Source organism: Ranitomeya imitator, chromosome 8 (assembly GCF_032444005.1).
Source record: "Ranitomeya imitator isolate aRanImi1 chromosome 8, aRanImi1.pri, whole genome shotgun sequence".
Taxonomy (NCBI): Eukaryota; Metazoa; Chordata; class Amphibia; order Anura; family Dendrobatidae; genus Ranitomeya; species Ranitomeya imitator.
In genome coordinates, this window is record NC_091289.1 from 170,601,914 (window position 1) to 170,617,688 (window position 15,775).

General features: G+C 44.1%; 1 protein-coding gene across 5 annotated transcripts in view; it reads left to right on the forward strand.

Moving 5' to 3' along the window:
• RABGAP1L (RAB GTPase activating protein 1 like) overlaps positions 1-15,775 on the forward strand; it is a 304,875-nt gene that overhangs the window by 85,166 nt on the left and 203,934 nt on the right. For all 5 annotated transcript variants that reach the window (XM_069737819.1, XM_069737817.1, XM_069737820.1 and 2 more), the window contains 4 exons: positions 529-631; positions 7,847-8,013; positions 11,815-11,953; positions 13,162-13,255. In XM_069737819.1, coding sequence (XP_069593920.1) covers positions 529-631; positions 7,847-8,013; positions 11,815-11,953; positions 13,162-13,255 — 503 coding nt within the window. The remainder of the gene's footprint in view (positions 1-528; positions 632-7,846; positions 8,014-11,814; positions 11,954-13,161; positions 13,256-15,775) is intronic.

The following is a 15,775-nucleotide window of genomic DNA, read 5'->3' on the forward strand; positions in this document are numbered from 1 at the left end:
GGTTGTTTTATGCTTATTTTATTACTGTTGTTCCCCTGACTATTGTGTCTTTTGTTTTTCTACAAGCCGCCGTACGGTTTGAGATATATGACCCGTTTTATTTGCAGCTTATTTTATGGTCTTTACAAGCGGGCAGGATCCTCAGGGGCGTGTCTTAAGGCTGCTCTTTACAAGCGGGCAGGATCCTCAGGGGCGTGTCTTAAGGCTGCTCTTTACAAGCGGGCAAGATCCTCAGGGGCGTGTCTTAAGGCTGCTCTGGATTATTATCCCGGGAGCCACGCCCACTTAGTAAAGACCTGTAAGTTGGCAACTAACTGAAAAGACTCATTCTTGGAACCATATGGTGGATGTGAAAAAAAAGCAAACAACTTAATACTCGGTGCAGCAACGTTAATAAAATAAGAGCAAAAAGCGCCCACTTCAATGAAGAAGAAATATTAAATATCAGTGGAAATTTTCTTTTTCTTTCAATGTTTTCTGGCATTCTTGGTTATATATTTTGTATTCCTACTATGTATTTATTTTTAGGAATCCATGGGGAAAAGCAGTGATGGAAAAGCATATGTTATCACGGGAATGTGGAATCCGAATGTAGCCGCATTTCAACCACTCAATGAGGAAACTCCTAAAGGTACAAATTCATGAATTTGATAAGAAGAATCCGGGCAGATCGCGCTCACTGTTCTGTTTACTTATCCATTTGTGCGTATATAATCTAGTATTCCTGGCGCATGGGGCAGCAAATGCTCCAAACGCCGCGTTTTCCTTATATCTTGTTGTCAATTCTAATGAGGAACATTTCAGTCGTATTTCCCTGACCTGAGGCGACTGTAAATTCATAGGCTCTGGACACCTTTGACATAGAAAAAATATATTTTTATAGGTTAGTTGTTACCATTAGTTACCAAAATTTCAGAGTTTAAGCTTGCAATCTTCATTTCTGCATTAATTTTCAGACTCCTAATATGCAGTTTGCTGCCTGATCCAATTTTCAGATTTTTTCTTTTGTGGGAGTGTCTGTCCCTGTAATATAGGCTGGATGCGTGCTGTGTATGTATCTTTAGTGCTGCTTTCTTCATTAGCTCATATAGAAGGACACTTCTAAAATTGTACGTATTTCCTTTTTATGTGCTTTCCTCCTTTTCTATAGCGAGAAGAAAGTATGTGAAGTCACAGGGAGGGCAGAGAGATCACTCTGCCATCCCTATGACAGTAGATACTTTCTCCCCTCTCCACATTAGGGAAATCTGTGCAAACCGCTTTCTGTTTCTCTAAAATTGATAGCAGTGAAGGCGAGAGCAGAGGGAGTCATAAACTAGGATCTAACAAATTTTTTAAATATTTTTTTTTTTTTGCAAATCACTCCGTTAAATAAAGGATGTTGCAGTGAATCTGTCAGCGACAGTTTCTTTGCTGTGTGACTTACAGCAGAGGGGCTGTCAGTCAAACAGGAGAAGGCGAGGAATAGAGCCGGAGTGACAGAGGCTTCAGAAGTGCTTCCAAAGTCCAAAGCACTAGGCCTCATTTGCATATCTATTCAAATGCAGCTTTCTCCGTAACGGAGGAATGGACTGACTAGCTAAACGTGTGGCTGAACTTGTTCTTACAAGTGTTACATGCACGTTAACAGTTTGGCGGGTGAAATCCAGTGTAATAACACTGAGAAGCAAAATGGTGAAAAAATGTTTAATGAAAACTTTTTAGAAAGTTTCTTAACTTTTCATTTAGGAAGCAAATAAACAATTAAAAAATGCATGAAGGTTTCCAACCCTGTAATTCCCATGAAATAGCTTCCTTGCTACTCTTTGGTCTCCTCTTGGTCCTAGTGATGCCATCTGTTGTGAATTCTGTTGTCAAGCTCCCTCCTGTGGTCATGAATGGTACTTCGGCTGGTTCTGTCCATGGGCTTCCTCTGGTGGTTGTGAGTAGGGCTGCGGCTTCTGAGTTTCCTTCCACAGGTGACGAGGTTAATTCGTTAGCTGGCTGCTCTATTTAACTCCACTTAGATCATTGCTCCATGCCACCTGTCAATGTTCCAGTATTGGTCTAGTTCACTCCTGGATCGTTTTGGTGACCTGTCTGCTCCAGCAGAAGCTAAGTTCCTGCTTGTTTTTCTCTAGTTTGCTATTTTTCTGTCCAGCTTGCTATTTTGGTTTTTGTCTTGCTTGCTGGAAGCTCTGGGATGCAGAGGGGCGCCTCCGCACCGTGAGTCGGTGCGGAGGGTCTTTTTGCGTCCTCTGCGTGGTTTTTTGTAGTTTTTGTGCTGACCGCAAAGTTACCTTTCCTATCCTCTGTCTGTTCAGTAAGTCGGGCCTCTCTTTGCTCAATCTATTTCATCTCTGTGTTTGTGATTTGAGCAATCCACGGCTATTTCTACTGTGTGTGATAGGATTAGGGATTGCGGTCAGCAGAGTTCCCACGTCCCAGAGCTTGTCCTGTATTATTAATAACTATCAGGTCTTTCCGTGTGCTCTTAACCACCAGGTCCATTATTGTCCTTACCACCAGATCATAACAGTACAGGTGGCCCAAAGTATTAATGCATCTCAATAGAGGCATAAGAGAAGTTCTGAGACCATTTTTTTTCTTTGCACTGTGTTTTGCCTTTCTTTTCCCCTAGACCTCTGGGTGGTTCAGGATACAGGTGTAGATATGGACACTCAAGGTCTGTCCTCTTGGATGGATAATCTCACTGCAAGGGTACAAAACATTCAAGATTTTGTGGTTCAGAATCCGATGTCAGAGCCTAGGATTCCAATTCCTGATTTGTTTTTTGGGGATAGATCTAAGTTTCTGAATTTCAAAAATAATTGTAAATTGTTTCTTGCTTTGAAACCTCGCTCCTCAGGTGACCCTGTTCAACAAGTGAAAATCATTATTTCTTTGTTACGTGGCGACCCTCAAGACTGGGCATTTTCCCTTGCGCCAGGAGATCTGGCATTGCGTGATGTTGATGCGTTTTTTCTGGCGCTTGGATTGCTTTATGATGAACCAAATTCAGTGGATCAGGCAGAGAAAATCTTGCTGGCTCTGTGTCAGGGTCAGGATGAGGTAGAGGTCAGAAGTTTAGGAAGTGGTCTGTACTCACTCAGTGGAATGAATGTGCCCTGGCAGCAATTTTCAGAAAGGGTCTCTCTGAAGCCCTTAAGGATGTCATGGTGGGATTTCCCATGCCTGCTGGTCTGAATGAGTCTATGTCTTTGGCCATTCAGATCGATCGACGCTTGCGGGAGCGCAAAGCTGTGCACCATTTGGCGGTATTATCTGAGCATAGACCTGAGCCTCTGCAATGTGATAGGACTTTGACCAGAGCTGAACGGCAAGAACACAGACTTCGGAATGGGCTGTGTTTTTACTGTGGTAATTCCACTCATGCTATCTCCGATTGTCCTAAGCGCACTAAGCGGTTCGCTAGGTCTGACACCATTGGTACGGTACAGTCGAAATTTCTATTGTCCGTTACTCTGATTTGCTCTTTGTCATCCTATTCTGTTATGGCATTTGTGGATTCAGGCGCTGCCCTGAATTTGATGGACTTGGAGTTTGCTAGGCGCTGTGGTTTTTTCTTGGAGCCCTTGCAGTATCCTATTCCATTGAGAGGAATTGATGCTACGCCTTTGGCCAAGAATAAACCTCAGTACTGGACCCAATTGACCATGTGCATGGCTCCTGCACATCAGGAGGATATTCGCTTTTTGGTGTTGCATAATCTGCATGATGTGGTCGTTTTGGGGTTGCCATGGCTACAAGTCCATAATCCAGTATTGGATTGGAAATCTATGTCTGGGTCCAGCTGGGGTTGTCAGGGGGTACATGGTGATGTTCCATTTTTGCCTATTTCGTCATCCACCCCTTCTGAAGTCCCGGAGTTTTTGTCGGATTACCGGGATGTATTTGATGAGCCCAAATCCAGTGCCCTACCTCCTCATAGGGATTGCGATTGTGCTATCAATTTGATTCCTGGTAGTAAGTTTCCTAAGGGCCGACTGTTCAATTTATCTGTGCCAGAACACGCCGCTATGCGGAGTTATATAAAGGAATCCTTGGAGAAAGGTCATATTCGCCCGTCGTCATCACCGTTAGGAGCAGGGTTCTTTTTTGTGGCCAAGAAGGATGGTTCTTTGAGACCTTGTATTGATTACCGCCTTCTTAATAAAATTACAGTCAGGTTTCAGTATCCTTTGCCGCTGCTGTCTGATTTGTTTGCTCGTATTAAAGGGGCTAGTTGGTTTACCAAGATAGATCTTCGAGGGGCGTATAATCTTGTGCGTATTAAACAGGGCGATGAATGGAAAACAGCATTTAATACGCCCGAGGGCCATTTTGAGTACCTGGTTATGCCATTCGGGCTTTCCAATGCTCCATCAGTATTTCAGTCCTTTATGCATGACATCTTCCGAGAGTACCTGGATAAATTCCTGATTGTATATTTGGATGATATTTTGGTCTTCTCGGATGATTGGGAGTCTCACGTGAAGCAGGTCAGAATGGTGTTCCAGGTCCTTCGTGCGAATTCTTTGTTTGTGAAGGGGTCAAAGTGTCTCTTTGGAGTTCAGAAGGTTTCATTTTTGGGTTTCATTTTTTCCCCTTCTACTATCGAGATGGATCCTGTTAAAGTCCAGGCCATTTATGATTTGACTCAGCCGACATCTGTGAAGAGTCTGCAAAAGTTCCTGGGCTTTGCTAATTTTTATCGTCACTTCATCAGTAATTTTTCTAGTGTTGCTAAACCGTTGACTGATTTGACCAAGAAGGGTGCTGATGTGGTCAATTGGTCCTCTGCGGCTGTAGAGGCTTTTCAGGAGTTGAAGCGTCGTTTTTCTTCTGCCCCTGTGTTGTGCCAGCCAGATGTTTCGCTCCCGTTTTCAGGTCGAGGTTGATGCTTCTGAGATTGGAGCAGGGGCTGTTTTGTCGCAAAGAAGTTCTGATGGCTCGGTGATGAAACCATGTGCCTTCTTTTCTAGAAAGTTTTCGCCTGCTGAGCGCAATTATGATGTTGGCAATCGTGAGTTGTTGGCCATGAAGTGGGCATTCGAGGAGTGGCGTCATTGGCTTGAAGGAGCCAAGCATCGCGTGGTGGTTTTGACGGATCACAAGAATTTGACTTATCTCGAGTCTGCCAAACGGTTGAATCTTAGACAGGCTCGTTGGTCGCTGTTTTTCTCCCGTTTTGATTTTGTGGTTTCGTACCTTCTGGGCTCTAAGAATGTGAAGGCTGATGCCCTGTCAAGGAGTTTTGTGCCCGACTCTCCGGGTGTTCCTGAGCCGGCGGGTATTCTCAGAGAGGGGGTAATTTTGTCTGCCATCTCCCCTGATTTGCGGCGGGTGCTGCAAAAATTTCAGGCTGATAGACCTGACCGTTGCCCAGCGGAGAAACTGTTTGTCCCTGATAAATGGACTAGTAGAGTTATCTCTGAGGTTCAGTGTTCGGTGTTGGCTGGTCATCCTGGAATCTTTGGTACCAGAGATTTGGTGGCTAGATCCTTTTGGTGGCCGTCTTTGTCACGGGATGTGCGTTCTTTTGTGCAGTCCTGTGGGACTTGTGCTCGGGCTAAGCCCTGCTGTTCTCGTGCCAGTGGGTTGCTTTTGCCCTTGCCGGTCCCGAAGAGGCCCTGGACGCATATTTCTATGGATTTTATTTCGGATCTCCCTGTCTCTCAAAAGATGTCGGTCATTTGGGTGGTTTGTGATTGCTTCTCTAAGATGGTCCATTTGGTACCCTTGTCTAAATTGCCTTCCTCCTCTGATTTGGTGCCATTGTTTTTCCAGCATGTGGTTCGTTTACATGGCATTCCAGAGAACATCGTTTCGGACAGAGGTTCCCAGTTTGTTTCGAGGTTTTGGCGATCCTTTTGTGCTAGGATGGGCATTGATTTGTCTTTTTCCTCGGCTTTCCATCCTCAGACAAATGGCCAAACCGATCGAACTAATCAGACTTTGGAAACATATCTGAGATGCTTTGTTTCTGCTGATCAGGATGATTGGGTGTCCTTTTTGCCTTTGGCTGAGTTCGCCCTTAATAATCGGGCCAGCTCGGCTACTTTGGTTTCGCCGTTTTTCTGCAATTCTGGTTTCCATCCTCGTTTCTCTTCAGGGCAGGTTGAGTCTTCGGACTGTCCTGGTGTAGATACTGTGGTGGATAGGTTGCAGCAGATTTGGACTCATGTGGTGGACAATTTGACATTGTCCCAGGAGAAGGCTCAACGTTTCGCTAACCGCCGGCGCTGTGTGGGTCCCCGACTTCGTGTTGGGGATTTGGTTTGGTGGTCGTCTCATTATGTTCCTGTGAAGGTTTCCTCTCCTAAGTTTAAGCCTCGTTTCATTGGTCCGTATAAGATTTCTGAGGTTCTCAATCCTGTGTCATTTCGTTTGACCCTTCCAGCTTCTTTTGCCATCCATAATGTGTTCCATAGGTCGTTGTTGCGGAGATACGTGGCGCCTGTGGTTCCATCCGTTGATCCTCCTGCCCCGGTGTTGGTTGAGGGGGGGAGTTGGAGTATGTGGTGGAGAAGATTTTGGATTCTCGTATTTCGAGACGGAAACTCCAGTACCTGGTCAAGTGGAAGGGTTATGGTCAGGAAGATAATTCCTGGGTCTTTGCCTCTGATGTTCATGCTGCCGATCTTGTTCGTGCCTTTCATTTGGCTCGTCCTGGTCGGCCTGGGGGCTCTGGTGAGGGTTCGGTGACCCCTCCTCAAGGGGGGGGTACTGTTGTGAATTCTGTTGTCAAGCTCCCTCCTGTGGTCATGAATGGTACTTCGGCTGGTTCTGTCCATGGGCTTCCTCTGGTGGTTGTGAGTAGGGCTGCGGCTTCTGAGTTTCCTTCCACAGGTGACGAGGTTAATTCTTTAGCTGGCTGCTCTATTTAACTCCACTTAGATCATTGCTCCATGCCACCTGTCAATGTTCCACTATTGGTCTAGTTCACTCCTGGATCGTTTTGGTGACCTGTCTGCTCCAGCAGAAGCTAAGTTCCTGCTTGTTTTTCTCTAGTTTGCTATTTTTCTGTCCAGCTTGCTATTTTGGTTTTTGTCTTGCTTGCTGGAAGCTCTGGGATGCAGAGGGGCGCCTCCGCACCGTGAGTCGGTGCGGAGGCTCTTTTTGCGCCCTCTGCGTGGTTTTTTGTAGTTTTTGTGCTGACCGCAAAGTTACCTTTCCTATCCTCTGTCTGTTCAGTAAGTCGGGCCTCTCTTTGCTCAATCTATTTCATCTCTATGTTTGTGATTTTCATCTTAACTCACAGTCATTATATGTGGGGGGCTGCCTTTTCCTTTGGGGAATTTCTCTGAGGCAAGGTAGGCTTTATTTTTCTATCTTTAGGGCTAGCTAGTTCCTTAGGCTGTGACGAGTTGCATAGGGAGCGTTAGGAGCAATCCACGGCTATTTCTAGTGTGTGTGATAGGATTAGGGATTGCGGTTAGCAGAGTTCCCACGTCCCAGAGCTTGTCCTGTATTATTAATAACTATCAGGTCTTTCCGTGTGCTCTTAACCACCAGGTCCATTATTGTCCTAACCACCAGGTCATAACAGCCATCCATCTTCTGATGCTGATTTTTGTCAGCAGCAGTGACCCCAGTGGCGTCGATACTTCGCTACTACAATCAGTGATTGTCTGCAGTGGTCATATATTGACACGCACATCATTATTAGAGCCTGGTATTTGAGACCGGTGGGGGAATAGGGAAGCATGGGTATGGGGGCCACAGGGCTTTGGCAAGGTGAGTATTACTCTTTTTATCATTTTAGATCATTGACGGCTCTCTGAAAAAAAAAAAATGATGGGTTGAAAAAATGATGGGAGTGTATGGATCATTTTGATGTTGACCGCATCTCATTACTCTTCAGACAAAAGAGTATACATGACCGTAGCCGTTGACATGGTGGTCACAGAAGTGGTGGAGCCCGTCCGATTCCTCCTGGAGACAGTGGTCCGCGTGTACCCCATTAACGAGAGGTTCTGGTATTTTAGCAGAAAAGCCTACACAGAGACCTTCTACCTAAAGCTGAAACAGGTACGCGTAGCATGAAAGCGCTTGAAAAGGGGTCGTGTTCACCTCTCTGCAAGGAGTGCGCCACACGACACATTGTCTTTTATTCTCCGCGCGGTTTGATCCGATCCTGCTTTCCTTTTCAATAAAAACCCTTTTTAAATAGACGCAGTTTGCAAACCCTATAGATCCTAATGTAAAAGAAATCTGTTCTTCTTTTATGGAATAAGCTATACTTATATCTCCAATTACGTAGATAATTGGAGAGAGTTTTTTTTCTCTCCATACAAAAGTTATTATCTGTAGCCTATTTTTACAGCTTTCATTTTTTTATATCAAGACACAGAAACCAAATCTTTCAATTTCTCGGCATGTGGTATATAGAATAATGGGTCCCGTGTGTATATATAAATATCCGCATGCACCCCCTCTGTTTCTGTGTGGCCTCCGTTCTTTTTAGACGGTCAAAGACATTACATTTATTAAAGACAAAGTGGGCCAAAGCTAAAAAAGAATGGCTTTTTTTGTACAACAAAAGACCCTTCCATATCTATTAAAGGTTATAAAAGGCAAATTGGACATAATTTCACACAAAATAGGCCATATAAAATTGTTGGCACCTTTCCACAATTGTGGGTAAACAACTTTGTTTCAAGCATGTGATGCTCGTTCAGACTCGCCTGTGGCAGGTAACAGGTGTGGGAAATATGAAAATCACTTCTGACACCAGATAAAAAAGGGAGAAGTTGCATCAGTCTTTGCATTGTGTGTCTGTGTGTGCCATACTAAGCATGGAGAACAGAAAGAGGGAAAGAGAACTGTCTGAGGACTTGAGAACCAAAATGTTAAACAATATGAACAATCTCCAAGTTATAAGTCCAACTCCTGAGATCTTAAATGGAATCTGTCTGCAGGATTGTGCACAGTAACCACCAGACAGTGTCAGGTTGGTGCCGTTATACTGATTACAGTGAAACCTTGGTTGATGAAATCCGTCTTGTGGTTGTTTTTTAATCTTTTTTTTTTTCAGTTTTGAGTTAATGATATGCCTGTGCCCCCCTGGCCGGCCTGTGGGGGTCTTCATGTGGTGCTCTGATTAGGTATTCATTTGTTTGGCTTCTCACAGGTCACTGATCCCTATCGGAGATGTCCGAGAGCTGGTACTGCGCAGGCGCTGGTGGTGCCATCTTGGTGGAGGAAATGTCTTTTTTCTTCTCTAGCAAGATGGCGCCTGCGCAATAGCAGCTATCAGATCTCTATACACACTAATAGCTGCCACAGCGCAAGAGCGGCGGGCGCCATTTTCAAATTGATATTTTTTTGTACTTGATCAGTAACATGAAGAACAATGATTACTAGGACACTAAACATGCGATTATCCTGCAGCGCAGGTGCCACGGCTGTGCCTGCCTGCAGAACGGTTTCTTTTTTTTTCAGTATGTACAGATATTCATTATGTAAACTAGGGGGCAGGTCAGTGAGGGATCAGTGACCTGTCAATAGTCTGCATTATGAATACCTAATCAGAGCACCACATGAAGTGACCCCCCACAGGCGCCCCCGGAGCACGGGCATATCATTAACTCAAAGCTGAAAATAAAGATTATACAACCACAAGACAGATTTCATCAACCAAGGTACCATTTTAATCAGTATAACAGTGCCGACCTGACAGTGAGTGTAGGTTACTGTGCACCGTCCTGGTGACAGGTTCCCTTTAATGTTACTTTTATCCACGATGCGCAACATAATCAAGTTTACACCCCATGGCACTGCAGCTAATCTCGCTGGATGTGGACATAAGAGAAAAAGTGATAAAAGATTGCAACACTGGATAGTCTGGATGGTGGATAACCAGCCCCAATCAAGTTCCAAAAGAAATTTAAGCTGTCCTGCGGGCTCAGTGTGCATCAGTGTGATTTACCCGTTCACATTTGAATGAAATGAAATGCTATAGCAGGAGACCCTGTAGGATGCCAACATGCCACCATTCCCAGCACCTCTTCTGATTCCAACGTGCCGCCGTTCCCAGCACCTCTCCTGATTCCAACGTGCCGCCGTTCTCAGTGCCTCTTCTAATTACAACCTTCCGCCATTCCCAGCGCCTGTTCTAAGTACAACCTTCCACCATTCCCAGCGCCTCTTCTGATTCCAACATTCCGCCATTCCCAGCAGTTCTTCTGATTCCAACATAACGCTGTTCCCAGCACCCCTTCTGATTCCAAACTGCTGCCATTCTCTGTTCCTCTTCTGATTCCAACCTGCTGCCATTTCCAGTTCCTCTTCTGATTCCAACCTGCCGCCATTCCCAGTTCCTCTTCTGATTCCAGCCTGCCGCCATTCCCAGCGCCTCTTCTGATTCCAACCTGCCGCCATTCCCAGCGCCTCTTCTGATTCCAACCTGCCGCCATTCCCAGCACCTCTTCTGATTGCAACCTGCCGCCATTCCCAGTTCCTCTTCTGATTCCAAACTGCTGCCATTCCCAGTTCCTCTTCTGATTCCAACCTGCTGCTATTCCCAGTTCCTCTTCTGATTCCAACCTGCTGCCATTCCCAGTTCCTCTTCTGATTCCAACTTGCTGCCATTCCCAGTTCCTCTTCTGATTCCAACTTGCTGCCATTCCCAGTTCCTCTTCTGATTCCAACTTGCTGCCATTCACTGTTCCTTTTCTGATTCCAACCTGCCGCCATTTTCAGTTACTCTTCTGATTCCAACCTGCCGCCATTCCCAGTTCCTCTTCTGATTCCAACCTGCTGCCATTCCCTGTTCCTCTTCTGATTCCAACCTGCCGCCATTCCCAGTTACTCTTCTGATTCCAACCTGCCGCCATTCCCAGCACCTCTTCTGATTCCAACCTGCTGCCATTCCCAGTTCCTCTTCTGATTCCAACCTGCCGCCATTCCCAGTTCCTCTTCTGATTCCAACCTGCTGCCATTCCCAGCACCTATTCTGATTCCAACCTGCTGCCATTCCCAGCACCTCTTCTGGTTCCAACCTGCCGCCATTCCCAGCACCTCTTCTTACTCCAACCTGCCACCATTCCCAGGACCTCTTCTGGTTCCAACCTGCCGCCTTCCCAGCACCTCTTCTGGTTCCAACGGGGTCATAGTTTTGCATCTCTAGGAGATCCCCCACCCCACTTAAAGAACTATAGTTTCATGCAATATCCATAGTCCACCTTCGATTCCATGCTTCCCTGTGGAGTGACTGAGGAATATACAGTGGAGAAGTGAAAGTCATTTGGCATCAGCTACGTTCTTAGAAATAATTCCAAATATAGAATGGAAAAAGGCCTCGGTCTTTTATAAAATTATGAAATGTAGTAAAAGCCACAAAATGTATATAAAAATGCATACATTTTTCTCTCTGGCCTCCTGCCTGTGATACTCCTTCTTCATGTCTTATAATAAGACATGCTTATTATAAAAAGTTATAAAAGACTGAGCTACAAAGAGCCGAGTGTTGTATAGAGACAGCTGTGAATAGCTGGAAACGCATTGTCACAGCTGTGCCCGGAGAGGTGCTGGAATAACCAGACACTCCGCCTGTAAATTCCGAACTTTTGAATTAAAAGTAATTTGTCCGTATAAGTTCTTATGTCAGTCACGATGGTAAGGGAGGGTGTGTGTGCATGGTGTTTTTTTTTTTTTTTTGACGCGGATTCGCTCCTCAAGATGCCTGGAAAATCACTTAAAAAATAAAATAAATCAATAAATAAATAATAGTAAATTGTTGGGATTTTCTTTATTGTTTATATCCTATTTTTTATTCTTCTTCATAGACATCTTCACATATTTATTCAATCTTTTCCTTTTCTTTTTCAGTCCGGGAGTAAAGGTCCTGGAGATTCAATTTATGAAGTCCTGAGTTTACAGAGACAATCAGAGATGATTGAAGCTCCTACCAGCCCAGCGAGCGCCAGTGGGTTAATGTCTCCACAAGAGGAGGAGGACCTGGAGGAAGGTAATTGGTGTTCATAATAAGGAGCTGTCAAATAATATCACATTATTCCCCATCCATCAGATAGGGGATAAGTTGCTGATCGCCCGGGGCTGACCACTATGACCCCAATTGGTTCCCACAGTGGGTACTGCAGAGCCTGTCCTTGAATAGGACACAGGTGCATATGGGTGACCTTCACTACATTTATTATGAAGGATACAAACAGGTGCCTGTTAGCACAATGAATGTGGATAATGCTGCAATCTCTGGTCATAGAAAATATCCACATACAAAATGTGAACCACTCCAAAGTAACATAGTATAAACAGGAGAATAACTTGGAGTTGGAATGGGTCAAAATATATATTTTATTGAGTACAAATTGTTTTTGATCAGATAGAAAATTCTGTACAAAATGCAAAAAGACAAACGAGTAACAATCTCGTTACAAAGCGTTCATGTAATCAGATGTCAAGGTTTACCCACAGGGTATGTGTGGAGTCTCCCAAAGGGGTCAAAAAAGTATCCACCATTACATCAAGTAAAAGGAGAAGACCACCTTACCCATTATTGGAGTCAGCTAGGTTTGTTACCAGAGAAAAAAATGAAGTCCCCAAAGTCTTTTCAACCATTCAAACTCCAAGTTATCCTCCTCTTTATACTATTTATTGTGAATGAGAAATACCAGAGCGCTGTACTTGGCTTTTTCTGGCTGTGCCGACAACAATAAATGTTGCGTGGGTCGAGCATGAGCACTTTCATTTGTCGAGCATGAGCATTTTCATTTCTTTCCAGATGGAGCTTTTTAGAGTCCATTCTGGTGTTCCGGAGCTTCATTCTTGGGATCGCTGTTGGTCCCAGCAGATGGACATCCTACGATCAGTATCTAATCCCCTATCCATATTTTCATATTTTATATTATGGACATCTGCACGTCATGGGGAGAGGGTTCTTGTTTTGGGTGGGCGCTTTGTATGAGCTTTCTAGGGGTAGGACAAACGTTGATCTCAGTGTCTGTAACGTAACACAACGTTTCCGCTGCAGAGAGAATGTCCTCATGATGCTTGACACTAGATGTTGGTTGTTTGACGAGGGACGATGCCGGGGGTTATATAATAATAATAATAAATGATCCAGTAGCACAGAAAATATCAGGCAATACAGTAGAGTCCGTGGCAATGTGTAGAACATCCTTCTATCATCTATTGACCCAATATGTCTCTATACAGAGAGCGACAGTGAACTCTGGAGCGGAACTGGAGACGTTTCCAAAGAATGTCCTGAGAAGATATTAGGATGCTGGGGGCAGCTGCTTCAGAAATGGTAAGATAGGAAGGATGTGGTACAGACAATTACTTTTTTTTTCTTAGCATGTGTTAGTGCTTTTTCTTTACTAAAATGCAAATATTTTTAGCTAAAATGAAAATTTTTTTCAAAAAGGTTTTAATTAACAGCCTTGCATTTTTTTTTTTAAAAATGGAGACCCATCCGAATGCAGATGTGGTAGTGAGAATGATCACCTACTCTATATCATATGGGAATGTGATTTGATAGAAACTTTTTGGAGGGGAGTGCTTTTTGGAGTTGGAGCGCGCCAACCACAGCCCAAGAGTTGTATACTGGGTCTTCGGAAACATAGCTAATTGTTCTGTTCTCTGCCCTTTTGCACCAGGGCTTTCATGAGTAAATAAAAAAAATAATAATAAAAAAGGGGGGGAAAAAAAATAGAACCCTTTTAATAAAATGGTTAATAAAAATTCGCTCTCGGTGAACTGGATGGTTGTGGTTTCTTCTTAGAGGCTAGTAAAAAGAGGTAGTCTACTACTTTATCATTGATGACCTATCCTTAGGTTAGGTCATCAATGTCTGATCGGTCGAGGTCCGACACCCGGCACTCCCACAAATTAGCTGTTTTCGGTGTCAGCAGCCGCCGGCCGGAAATGCTCAATTGCAGAGCCGCTCCGTGTTTTGATAGTAGTACTGTTTTTACTGCCTAGTTCGTTCTGTTTTACTAATCTGAATCCAAGTGCAATTTTGTGTGGGGGAGAGGAGCAGAGAAACTTGCACAGGGAGAGTGTTTTGCTTACGGATTCTTTCCAGGGCTGTGGAGGCAGTAAGACAAACCTCCGACTCCTCAATTTCCATGACTCCGACTCCACCAAAATGGGCTCCAACTCCACAACTCCAACTCTACAGCCTTGATTCTATCCAGAGCAGCAGTTCAAAGCAGCTTGTAAAAGAGCATAAATGTTAGGCAGAGCCACCCTGTGCTGAAAGTTCTGGTTTAAGATAGAAGGAAGCAAAATAAAGTAATGCAGTCTATTACAATAATGTATATATTTGCAAAGGCTGATCAATAATAACATTAAACGTTTTGTTACTCTATCTTATTGAACGAATTGACTCAAAATGAATGCAAACAACAAGGTGTTGTACTAAGGACAGGTGATAAGTTACTGGTCGTCGAGGATCCCACTAATCATGAGAACGGGGTTCGGTGATAAGTCTTCATTCAGAGTCCATGGGACGAATGGATAGAAATATCTATCCAATTCAGAGAAACAATTTTCCAAACCGCACATCATTCATTGTTGGCGGTGGTAAAATGGCTCGTGTCTACTGATGAGCTGACATGGAAGCCATAGGGGAATCGCACCGGCCATGCTTTATTATTAGATTCTTTCATTTAATGGGGGGCTGGGGAGATCGAGATTATTCGTGTATTCTTCGGGAATCGCTGACGTGTGGGTTCTATTTGCCGTAAGTAGCACCAGTCGTTCTCCAGCCTCTCGGAGCGTCCGGTCCCATGCGATCCCAGTAATAAGCCTCACTCTGTGAATACCGCTGTGTTATATGCTGAATTCCTTCGGGGGTTATACCTAGAAATGTTTTTTTTTTTTCTTTTCTCTCGCATTCCAAATAGACTTCTCATTCGAGAAGTGAATTAAGAAAGCGACAACATATTTTCCTGTTAATCGTTGAGAGACGCGGGCTGCGGGGTGTGAAATGAAGTCATCTATCGGAGAATGAGCTCTTCTTTTACATCTTCTCCTCCCCTCCCAAAGCTTATTCCTATACACTTATTTATCACAAATTATTCAATTGTCGCCCACCACCGGGGATTGCCGATGGGTTTAAGATATATACATTTATTGTTAGGCCTTTATAGGGGTCTTGAAATAAAATTTATTAAACGGTAAAAAAAAAATTAAAAAACCTGTCGAAAAAGATAAAACTTTTTTCCTTTTGTCGAAACCAAAATCTTGTTAAAACACAGAGAATAGATGAAAAATTAGCTTTTTTAACATTTTTTTGTTGTTGTTGACCTGTGCTTTCTACTGTAAGCACAAGTAAAATGTATTTTTATTTTTTTGTGGGGCTGGCATTTGTTATGTTCAGCAATGTTATGAGGATATAGATTTTTTTTTTTTTTATTGGCTTAGTCTGGTATAAAATAAAACGAGCGATAAACAGAACCCCCGTCCCCTGCACCTCTTATTCCGACTCCTAAGGCTTCTTTCACACTTCAGTTGTTTGGCGTCCGACATAGTGACGGATCGACGGATTCGTCACAATAAGAAAACGGTTCTAATGGATCCGTTTTTTTGACGAATCCGTTACTTGGGGGTTGCCTGGGAAAAGTATCTACTTTTTGGAGCATGCGCAATTGAAAAAGCGGATTAGAGCGACGGATCCGCCGAAATAACGGTCGCGACGGATCCGTCCCCCATAGGTGGCCATTCAATGGAATGGCGGACGCGACGAATCCGTCGCGATCCGCCATTTCGGCGTTGACAAAAAAACGTTATAATGTCCGTCTATGTCTAGATGACGTCCGCCAAA